The 12,044-nt window shown below is 39.8% G+C and overlaps 1 protein-coding gene across 1 annotated transcript in view; it reads right to left on the bottom strand.

Annotated features, from left to right (window-relative positions):
• The window catches only part of LOC102909377 (killer cell immunoglobulin-like receptor 3DL1), a 39,649-nt gene extending 27,846 nt beyond the window's left edge, over positions 1-11,803 (bottom strand). Inside the window, exons 1-2 of the mRNA XM_076563425.1 lie at positions 11,710-11,803; positions 9,813-10,106 (exon numbers count right to left, since the gene is read on the bottom strand). Of these exons, the coding sequence (XP_076419540.1) occupies positions 9,813-10,106; positions 11,710-11,803 (388 nt within the window). The remainder of the gene's footprint in view (positions 1-9,812; positions 10,107-11,709) is intronic.
• Positions 11,804-12,044: the final 241 nt, after the last annotated feature.

Below are 12,044 nucleotides of genomic sequence, written 5' to 3'. Positions count from 1 at the left end.
CTTTGTCCATTGTATATAGGAGGGCTACTGATTTTTTTGAGTTGATTTTGTATCCTGCTATGTTGCTGAAGGTGTTTATAAGCTTTATCAATTCCTGGGTGGAATCTTTGGGGTCACTCAAGTATACTATCATGTCGTCTGCAAATAGGGAAAGCTTGACTTCTTCCTTTCCAATTTGAATCCCCTTAATCTCCTTATGTTGTCTTATTGCTCTGGCTAGAACTTCAAGTACTATATTGAATAAGTATGGGGAGAGTGGACAGCCTTGTCTCGTTCCTGATTTTAGTGGAATTGCTTTGAGTTTCTCTCCATTTAATTTGATGTTGGCTGTTGGTTTGCTATATATTGCCTTTATTATGTTTAGGTATGTTCCCTGTATTCCTGATCGCTCCAAGACTTTTATCATGAAGGGGTGTTGGATTTTGTCAAATGCCTTTTCTGCATCTAGTGAGATGATCATGTGGTTTTTTTCTTTGAGTTTGTTTATATGGTGTATTACATTAATGGACTTTCGTATGTTGAACCACCCTTGTATCCCTGGGATGAAGCCTACTTGATCATGGTGGATAATCATTCTGATGTGTTCTTGGAGTCTGTTTGCCAGTATTTTATTGAGTATTTTTGCATCAATATTCATGAGGGAGATCGGTCTGTAGTTCTCTTTCTTTGTTGCATCCTTGTTTGGTTTAGGAATCAGGGTAATTGTAGCCTCATAGAAGGAGTTTGGTAATGTTCCTTCTGTTTCTATTATGTGGAACAATTTAGAGAGTATTGGTATTAACTCTTCTTTGAAGATCTGGTAGAATTCTGCGCTGAAACCATCTGGTCCTGGGCTTTTTTTGGTTGGGAGACCTTTAATGACTGTTTCTATTTCCTTAGGGGTTATTGGACTATTTAAATAGTTTATCTGGTCTTGATTAAACTTAGGTATGTGGTATCTATCCAGAAAAATGTCCATTTCTTTTAGGTTTTCCAGTTTTGTGGAGTAGAGGTTTTTGAAATATGACCTTATAATTCTCTGGATTTCCTCAATGTCTGTTGTTATGTCCCCCTTTTCATTTCTGATTTTGTTGATTTGAATTCTCTCTCTCTGTCTTTTGGTTAGTTTGGATAAGGGCTTGTCTATCTTGTTGATTTTCTCAAAGAACCAACTCTTTGTTTCATTAATTTTTTGTATTATTCTCTTAGTTTCTAATTTATTAATTTCACCTCTCACTTTGATAATTTCCTGGCGTCTATTCTTCCTGAGAGACTTTGCTTCTTCTTGTTCTAGAGCTTTCAGATGTGCTGTTAATTCACTAGTGTGCGATTTCTCCAACTTCTTTATGTGGGCATTTAGTGCTATGAATTTCCCTCTTAGCACTGCTTTCATAGTGTCCCATAAGTTTGGGTATGTGGTGTCTTCATTTTCATTGATCTCTAGGAAGTCTTTAATTTCTTTCTTTATTTCTTCCTTAACCCATTGGTGATTCAGTTGAGCATTATTCAGTTTCCATGAGGTTGTAGGTTTTCTGTAGTTTTTGTTGTTGTTGAAATCTAGCTTTAAACCATGGTGATCTGATAGAACACAGGAGGTTATTCTGATTGTTTTGTATCTGTTGAGATTTGCTTTGTGGCCAAGTATGTGGTCGATTTTAGAGAAAGTTCCATGGGGTGCTGAGAAGAAAGTATATTCTTTCTTGTTAGGATGGAATGTTCTGTAGATATCTATTAGGTCCAATTGGGTAATGACATCAGTTAAGTCCTTTATTTCTCTGTTAAGTTTCGATTTGGTAGATCTGTCCAGTGGTGAAAGTGGGGTGTTGAGATCTCCCACTATTAATGTATGGGGTTTTATATGTGGTTTAAGCTTTAGTAATGTTTCTTTTACATATGTGGGTGCTCTTATGTTTGGGGCATATATGTTCAGAATTGAAACTTCATCTTGGTCGATCTTTCCTGTGACGAGGATGTAATGTCCTTCTTGATCTCTTTTGATTGATTTTAGTTTGAAGTCTATTTTGTTGGATATCAGGATGGCTACCCCTGCTTGTTTCTTAAGACCATTTGATTGAAAAGTCTTTTCCCAGCCTTTTATTCTTAGGTAGTGTCTATCTTTGAATTTGAGATGTGTTTCTTGTATGCAGCAGAAGGATGGGTCCTGCTTTCGTATCCATTCTGTAAGTCTATGTCTTTTTATAGGTGAATTAAGTCCGTTGATATTAAGGGATATTAATGACCAGTGATTCTTCATCTCTGTTATTTTTGGTGGTAGTGTGTGTGTACTTCTCTTCTTTGGGGTTTACTGTTGTGGCTTTATTTATTGCCTGTGTTTTCAAGTGTGTATCTGACTTCCCTCGGTTGGAATTTTCCTTCTAGTGCTTTCTGTAGGGCTGGGTTTGTGGATAGGTATTGTTTAAATCTGGTTTTGTCTTCGAATGTCTTGTTCCTTCCGTCTATGATGATTGAACGTTTTGCTGGGTATATTAGTCTGGGCTGACATCCATGGTCTCTTAGTGTCTGGATTACATCTGTCCAGGTCCTTCTGGCTTTCAAAGTCTCCATTGAGAAATCGGGTGTTATTCTGATGGGTTTACCTTTATAGGTCACTTGGCCTTTTTCCTTGGCTGCTCTTAATATTCTTTCTTTATTCTGTACATTTAGTTGTTTAATTATTATGTGTCGAGGGGACTTTTTTTGGGGGTCTAGTCTGTTTGGTGTTCTATAGGCTTCTTGTATCTTCATAGGCATTTCCTTCTTTAAGTTGGGAAAGTTTTCTTCTATAATTTTGTTGAATATATTTTCTGTGCCTTTGAGTTGGTATTCTTCACCTTCTTCTATCCCTATAATTCGTAAGTTTGGTCTTTTTATGGTGTCCCAGATTTCTTGGACATTTTGGTTCATGACTTTGTTGGCTTTAGTGTTTCCTTCGACTGATGGAACTATTTCTTCTACTGTATCTTCAATGCCAGAAATCCTCTCTTCCATCTCTTGCATTCTGTTGGTTATACTTGCATCCGAAGTTCCTGATCTTTTACTCAGGTTTTCTATTTCCAGCATTCCCTCTGTTTGTGTCTTTTTCATTTTTTCAATTTCCCTTTTCAGATCTTGGACTGTTTCCTTTGTTTGTTTCATTGCTTTTTCATGGTTTTCTTTCAGTGCTTTATTGTTTTCTTCCAGGACTTTAATGTTTTCTTCCAGGACTTTATTGTTTTCTTGGAGGGCTTTATTGTTTTCTTCTAATTTGTTTGCCCTTTCCTCTAGTTGTTTACAGCGTTCTTCCAATTTTCTTGTCTTTTCCTCTACACACGCCTCTACCTTCTTCATGAAGTTACTCATAAGGCTACTTTCTTCTGCTTCTTCCAATTTTTGGTGTTCAGGTCTAGATGTTGGAGGCGAGCTAGGTTCTGGTGATGCTGTATTGCTCTTCATTTTGCTGTATGTACTTCTGCTTTGACGTCTGCCCATCTCCTTGTGATTCCTTCTTGGTCTTATCAGTGGACTTGTTTCACAAAGATCTGACAGACTCAGGAGGACTCTCTCTCTTGTCCAAAAGGGAGTTCTCTTGTCCAACTCTTTGGTCCAGAAGGGAAGTCAGGGGCAAGCTCTGGTCCAGAATGGCAGTCGGGGACAGGCTGGGAGCTGGGGGCTGGTCTCTAAGTCTCAGGAAGTGGGTGGGGTCTTGGGCAGATGGGCGTGGGGGCAGGGCGCGGAGACTGCAGGGGCTGCCGGGGGCTTGGAAATGGGGATCCCTCCCGGTGGGGCTAGAAGGGGAGCTGCCCAGTGGCCAGAACCCGACGCCAAGCTGGGGAGGTCCTCCCGGGGTGGCTGGTGGCCAGGGATGCGGTCCGGGTTGGACCCGGGTACTCACCTCTGGTCCAGAAGGGAAGTCTTCGGGGGCAGGCTGGGAGCTGGGGGCCGGTCTCTAAGTCTCAGGAAGTGGGTGGGGTCTTGGGCAGATGAGCGTGGGGGCAGGGCGCGGAGACTGCAGGGGCTGCCGGGGGCTTGGAAATGGGGATCCCTCCCGGTGGGGCTAGAAGGGGAGCTGCCCAGTGGCCAGAACCCGGCGCCAAGCTGGGCAGGTCCTCCCGGGGTGGCTGGTGGCCAGGGATGCGGTCCGGGTTGGACCCGGGTACTCACCTCTGGTCCAGAAGGGAAGTCTTCGGGGGCAGGCTGGGAGCTGGGGGCCGGTCTCTAAGTCTCAGGAAGTGGGTGGGGTCTTGGGCAGATGGGCGTGGGGGCAGGGCGCGGAGACTGCAGGGGCTGCCGGGGGCTTGGAAATGGGGATCCCTCCCGGTGGGGCTAGAAGGGGAGCTGCCCGGTGGCCAGAACCTGGTGCCAAGTTGGGCAGGCCTCTCAGGAGTGGTTGGTGGCCAGGGATGCGGTCCGGGTTGGACCCAGGCACTCACCTCTGGTCCAGAGGGGAAGTCGTCGGGGGCAGGCTGGGTAAAACAGTTTTAGAAAAGATCACCTACTGTGACATGTGCTTATTACTAGTAAATAAATGGATGGATTGACCACGATTCCTTATTTAATTTGGGTTATTGAAAACTTCTAATTATGGAAAACAATGTCCAGATATGAGCCACTAGTTGTTAGTGTAGATTCACTCTTAATTTTAAGACCTGAATAAATTTCAATATTTTGCCCAAAGTCCTTTGATAAAGGGCTTTACTATAACAAAAAATCAAGTACTGTGAATGTTTTCCCCACATCGATAACCACAGTTAAATGTTATGGTCCCAAAATGATAAATGGAAAACCTGTGTCTCAGAAAATTACCCAGGAGTATACACCTAGAAACATCACACATGGGAATCTAGCTTATATTCTCAACACTTAGATAAGACTGGGTTGTACTGTTTTTGCTCTATCATGCTCATGCTCTGCCATGTGCAGGAAGAAGTTTCTGTCCCACCAGCCAACTGCCTAATAACCAAATAAAAACTTACTAATTATGAAACCTCAGCAGATAGCTTAAGTTTGTTTCTAACTAGTTCTTATAGCTTAAATTTACCCATATTTTTAAATCCACATTCTTTTAAGTGGCTTTGTTTCCCCAATTCTCTACTTCCTATCCTGCTTTCTCTCTGTCTGGCTGGTGACCCTGGCCTTCTTCCCAGTGTTCCCTCATTCTGGATCTCCTGCCTAACCTCTTCCTGCCTAGCTATTGGACTGTTGGCTCTTTATTAAACCAATGAGAGCAACTCATCTTTACAGCATATAAAAAGATTATTGTAGAGCAACCATGCATAAGTTGGGATCATTCATCAACACCTATGTATACAATGGCCTGTTAGAAATTAAGCTCTTACTAAGGCTTTGATGTCTGGTTCTAGGAGACATATTAGTTGAATGATCCTCAAATGAGTATAATATAGGACAAGAAGACAATCTGTTGAATAGCTCAGCTTTTCTTTTTGATTTAACAAACACATTTTATCATATATTAAAACCAAGAAAATGCAAAAGAGAACATATGGGGTTGTGTCCTATTTATTTATTTATTTATTTATTTATTTATTTATTTATTTTTGCTAATTTGAAAGAAGATATAGCCATTAGGGAAGTGGGACTATCAATTGAGAAGATGCATCCACACAAATTGCCTGGAGGCAATCTGTTGGGAATTTTCTTGTTTCAAGGTTGATGTGGGAAGGCCTAGTCCTCTGTGGGTATTTCCACTTCTTGACAGGTCATCATAAAATTCAGAGTAATGCAGAGTGACCAAGTCATGAAGAACATTCAAGTATGTGGTGAATCATCATTGCATTTGCTTCAGTTCTTTCATCCATGTTCCTGCCTTGGCTTCTCTCAATGGATTGTGACCTGGGATATTTAAAATATGTATGCTAAAGAAATTCTTTACCTCCATTAGCTTTTGGCCATGGTGATTTATCACCTCAATAAAAATCATATTTAAAATTGGTAGTGTGTATAAAGGTTGTGTGAATCTTTTTGGTAAAACATTAGCAAACATCTCTTGATTCTAGCAGATGGGACACCCATGACAGATCCAATAAATGATCCAGACAAGTCTATATTATTGAAATAAGAAGGTTACTATAATTACTTACAAGATCATGGTGTTATGGGTGTGGCCTCATTCAGAGATTCACCTCTCTGATCATTAATAAATTTTAAGAAAGCAAAGGTTTTTATTCACATACTGACACTAGATATATACCTGGGCAGCCCCAAGACACCTCAATCAGGGGATCTAAAAGACAGAGGACAGGCTTCTGTTCAGGCAAACAGAAGGTCATCTGGTACACAGCGAACTTTAATTTACAGAAACATGCAAAGAAGTTTTGTTAATGTTGTGCAAGACTAGGTATTTACAAAAATGAACCCTTAGCAGGCTTTAACATTTTAAGTCTTATTTCACTTTATAGTTTGATTTCTCTCCAAAGGAAAAGTGAGAACCATAACATTTTAAGTATAGGAAATCCATATAAGAATAATGACAGATGGCCCCAAAGTTAGAGACTTCTATCCTATGATTTCAGCAATTGTTTCACTGCATCTATTCAGTTTTGCTTCCAAAAGGGCTTTGGTCTTTACAGATGAATTCCTGGTATCTTTCTTTGAGTACTCATAGGGTACTAACAGTCTTTGATTTCAGCTTATCATTCCATTGCTCCCATGCACACAATGATACATGTGGAAGGATTCCTTGGGCTGCTGTGAACTGGTCCTGATAAATTGCTGTTTGAAGATCCACTGATCAAATTCTGTGTATGTCACATTCTGCATTTGTTTTCCTTCAGGGGCCTAGAAAGAGGTAAATGTTGAGTGCTTTTGTATGCACATATTCTTGTGGAGGATGAGGGGATGTAGGACCCACACTCTGAAAAATGGTGAGTTCATGACGACCTATCTCTTCCATATTCTTTTCACTTCAGACCCTTGGTCATTGGTGCTGCATTTTTAGAGGAGAGGAGTAGTTATTAACACCTAAGAAAGAACTTCTGCATGCTCCTTTCAAATACCAAGGATTAATGAGAGATATGGTCAAACCCAAGGTTTCTCTTCTCCCACACAGACAAGTCATATGTCCTGCATCTCTATGTTTCAACCCCATCTCATTAATGCTGTATGCTCCTAGTTTTCTCTTTAGTGCTCTCTCTTTCAAAAAACCTTCTTTTAGATATTATTCTGCTTTGAATATGAATATACAGTGAAGAATTAGTCACTGGTCTGAGAGCTGAGGGAAAGAACAAGGGCTCCGCTGTTCTCTCTGCAAAGACCCACAACAGTGTCCCTGTCCTAGGCCAAGTAAATGAATACCACACACCTGTATTCCTCCAGGTTCAGTTTCTCATGCTACTCAGATGATACTCATGGCCTTCTTCTTGATATTCATTCCTTTTTTTCACAGCACTGAGAATGGATGAGGAAAATGAGGAAGCTAACCATCATGTAGAATGAGATTCTAATCAGAATATGCAGGAGCCCATGATTATCTAATGGAACATATGAATGCAATAAATAAGAAGACAATCTTAGGATCCCTGTAATAGATTACCTAGCATTTATTGATAGATGGATAGTTAATGGGCTATTAATCTTTAGGACAATGTTCTTGGTGAAGAAGCTACTATTCTCATTCTGCTAAAGCACACAGTATAAATTGGCTCCTAATGACTTTCCTTTGGATCCCTATATTAATGCATCTCTCAACCTTCAGCAGGGAAGTATATATTTGCAATAAATAGTGATCAATACAGGCACCCACAACTAGCCAAATTGCAGAGAATAAAGGACTGTTGAATGTTTGGCTCTAAATATGACATTTACCTGATATCCACTTCTACAAGGCTCAGTGTTAATTGTGAAAATGATGGATCAAAAATGACTGAATGAGGTTCATGATAACAAAAAAGAAATAGGGTCTCCTGGACCCAAGATGTCAGTAGTATATATGAACTCAAAAGCAGATGTTACAGAATGCAAATGATCACTACACGTGCAAGCTAGACCAAATCCCAGCATGCATTGAGGCTGAGGACATGAAGTCCCACCCTTAGTCAATGGGCTATAGGCAAATGAAATCTGTTGGGAGAATCAGTTTCAGGAGAGTTGTGATGAATATGTTGACCATGCTCCAGTGAGAGACCACACATTCATGAATATATGGACATCAGAAATTGAACTTCATGGATAAAAAAGATAACAGCATTGGGTGGGTAGGTCTAGGAGGACTTGAGTAAGGTGGTGTATATGTAGTGGGTAGCCATTCCAACTTTGATCTGGAAGTTCCAACCCCCATTGAGGCTTTGGTAACTGTCATGTCTACCAGGCGGGGCCAAGAGAGGACCCTGAAGACCCAAGATCTGGATGGGCCTGCTCTCTTGGTTCCTGAACCTTGAACGCTGGAGGTAGACCAAGCAGAGTTCTCCAGAGAACACAACTGGACTGCGTCACACCTTTCCCAGACCCTTTTACTTATCCCTTCACTTGTAAGTTACCCCACAAAATAAACCTCCCTTTTAACTATGTGAAGTGGCCTTGATAATTTTACCAATATCAGCACATTGTTTGAAATTCTCAAAAAACAAATACAAATTAAATAATAAGAAATAAGCATCTATAGAAATGATCCCTGAAAGTACAATCTTTGGAAGGGAGTCAAATTTCCCCTTCTGTTCACTTACAGGGGACTCAGGTGCATAAATTAGGGATCAAACGTCCCCATGGATCCCATGCTGCCCATGAATAATTTCTGATTTTGCAGAGTTTGAGAATCAGAGAAGAGAGATGACTAGGCAAATATTACAGAGCTGTGAGGCAGCTGACACAGCACATGACCTCAGGAGATTTGTTTACCTACAGTTCTAAATGAAGAAGAGGAATAATTTACTCACTAGTTTTGGAGTCTGGTTCTGTGTATGAAGTGCCATTTCTGGAAGTGTTTACTATGCAATGGGAACAGGAGAGGGAGAGAGAGGCAGTCAATGTTGCTGTCTGTCTTCCTCTTATGGAAAGTCCTTTCAGGTTGGTCAGTGACCAACACCCACTTTGCCCTAAGTTCTGAGTGTCAGTGTTATAGGAGGCCTTCGTATGGTTTGTTTAGAGGCTGGCACTCTGTCCTTGAATTTCAAGTTGTGATGAGACAATAGGAATACTGTGGAGAGATCTATGTGATAGGGATATCAGGAGGGCTGCTCCATCTCTGCTCTACCCAACTCATCCCAATCTCATTTATTATGAGTCTTTCCTGACCACTTTCTGTATCTGTGTGTACATACGATGTCCCAGTCTGTCTGGCAAGTAAGGTCAGCATTGTTTCAGGTGTTCCCTGTCTCTTATTATATAATCTGCTACCCTTACTCAAACTTCATCTGTTGTTTTTTAAAAAAGTTTTAATTGATATATAATTATATCCCTTCCATCTCTCCAGCACTTCCCAGGTATCTTTCCTCCAAGCTTCCCATATTCTTTCATTATTACTTTTGTATGTGTTATATATTTTCATATATTGTAATGTTATATATATATATATATATATCTTGATGAGTATAGTGTTTTAATACACACATAAATATGTATATTATATCTTGAATACACACATGTATATATATATATGTTTACACACACACACACACACATATATATATATATATATATATATATATATATATATATGTATATACACACATACACACACACACACTAAACAAAAATACTCACGGTTGTTCTTTCTAGCTCCCTATGAGATTTTCTCTCTATTATTAGTAGGATGGTTCTAAGACATGGATGAAGGATTTTATTAGCCACAAGACATCATATATCTATCTCTATCTCTATCTCTATCTATGAGGCTTTCTCACCTGTGACAGAAAAGTAAAAGGGGTCACTTGGGGATGACCAGTCATGGGAAGAGTTACTGATAGAACCAATACATCTATAGGTCGCTTTCTGAGTAACAGGACCAAGAAAAAAGTTGGCCTTGAATGTCCCATAGTGGCTCTGCACTGCAGGCAGCCCTTGCCCCTGAGGCACCCCTTCCCTGGACAGATGGAACATGTCAAACTGATGGTCAGAGATGCAGGACAATGTCACGTTCTCTCCTGACATCACCACAGTGGCCACCATGGCTGACAGAGAAGGTTTCTTATACAAACCTGGAAGAAAAGAGGCAGAGACAGTTAGAGGGGCAGCTCCTTCCCAGTGTTCGTTCCTTCCTCGTTTCTGTCTCCTCCTTCCATATCTGTGATCGCTCTCTCTCTCTTTATTTATCCCTGCCCATCTTTCTTTCTCTCTCCTTCTTTTCTTTTCATTATCATCCTGAGTCTCTGATCTCACACCAGTACACAAACATTGTAACCCAGCTTTTGCTTTTGGACACGTTCTGTGTCTAGCCACATTGGTTCATTCCCTTTGTTTTTGTAAAGTATACTTTTATTTACATATATTAATAATAGCTATCAATTGACTTCATTTTGAAATATTCATTCATATATAATGTATTTTCATAGTTTTTAAAAATTATTTTTTTACTCTCTGAAATAAAAATACAGTTCTACTATTTCACGCCCTCTTTGTGTTCTACTGTTCTTACACAAATCTTTATGTTTATTATTGATCATATTAATGGTACTATTTTCTATTGTCTCTCACTTCTGATTTCATTCATTTTCCTAATTGGTCTTCATTATACTTTCATTTATTTTAAGTGTTTTTTAAATCAATGTGTTTAATTGGAGTTAATTATTATTTTGTTCATTTTTTCCCACTCCTATCTCCTGTACCAACTTTGCTGGTCCTTCCCGTCCCCCTCATTTCCTCTTCCATAGCATGTGTATTCTACTCCTTTCCCCATACCTCTCTTAATCTCCTTCCCTTCTCATGGCCAATTTCCAAATCAATGACCTCTAACTCCCCCAACCTATGTATATTAAATACCTAGAGTCTGACTGCATTCTAAGTTATTTTGAATCTGATCTCTTTTTAGATATCTGTGTTAATTAATCTCTCTTTATAAAGCACAGAATACTCAATGAATCTGTTTGCATCCCTTGAACAGAAGCTATGATCATCTTCTCTCTCTCTCTTGTTTCTATACTGTTTGTGTACTGCTTAAGTGAGATCTATCATCTTCTTCCATAGCTATGTTTTGAAATATTTAACATCTGCTATTATTTCTCCATCTCTACGTTCAAAGTTTCTATGCAAGCTTAAATATTTTTTGCAGGTTTTCTCTTACCACTCATGCTTGCTTACTATTTCCCTAGTACTTTCCATCTCTTAGTTTTCCTCTCAGTTTTCCTCCACTGACCCATTGTGTGAATATATTTCCATGTTTCTGCTTTATTTGAATCAGCATATCACTGGGGGAACTCCTGTAGAATTTTTCAGCCATTCTAGAATGTCTGAATGATTTGAACATGGATGGCAAACAGTTTGAGGATGTAGAGAAGAGTGTTTGGTGTTTTACTCAATTACCCAAGGCAATGCTATTCAAGGACAAATAATGAGTCAACCACAAGAAAGAAAGAATGTCAGTCTTGACAGATATTCTATGGATGTCATCTGTACGAAGGTCTTAGGACTCATGAAGAATCAGCCCTACTCAGCACTTGAACTTAGGTCAAACATGATATATCTGGCACTTCTGGGAGACTTGTAGAGGTGGAGGGCAAACAAAATTCTAAACTATCTAGCCCTTTGAGCATTAGTAGATGGATGTCATTTTGCGTAATTCATATTAAGTTCACCTTGTCTCACCTTTCTCTTTATCTCTATCTGTGACTCCTTTGATGGTCCTGTATCTGTGGTTTATGTTATAACCAATGATCTGTTCTTGTGTCTCTGTCTTCATTGTCTATGTCAGTAATATACTCACCAATGCTGCCTTTCTCTAGGTTTCCCCACAATCATCTTCCTCTGGACCTCCCAGGACTTCCAGTCTATACAATATCTGTTCTGTCTCACGGAGAGGATGATGAGCAGATAACACCCTCTTACCTGTGATCTTTATATCAATAGGATCACTGGATTTGGACCACTCATATGGTGTGTGATTGTAAGAACCATAACATGTGTAATTCCCAGCATGGTCA

The sequence above is a fragment of the Peromyscus maniculatus genome, chromosome 1 (assembly GCF_049852395.1).
Source record: "Peromyscus maniculatus bairdii isolate BWxNUB_F1_BW_parent chromosome 1, HU_Pman_BW_mat_3.1, whole genome shotgun sequence".
Taxonomy (NCBI): domain Eukaryota; kingdom Metazoa; phylum Chordata; class Mammalia; order Rodentia; family Cricetidae; genus Peromyscus; species Peromyscus maniculatus.
The sequence above is the reverse complement of the archived record's forward strand: the minus strand, read 5'-3'. Positions and strand labels throughout refer to the sequence as shown.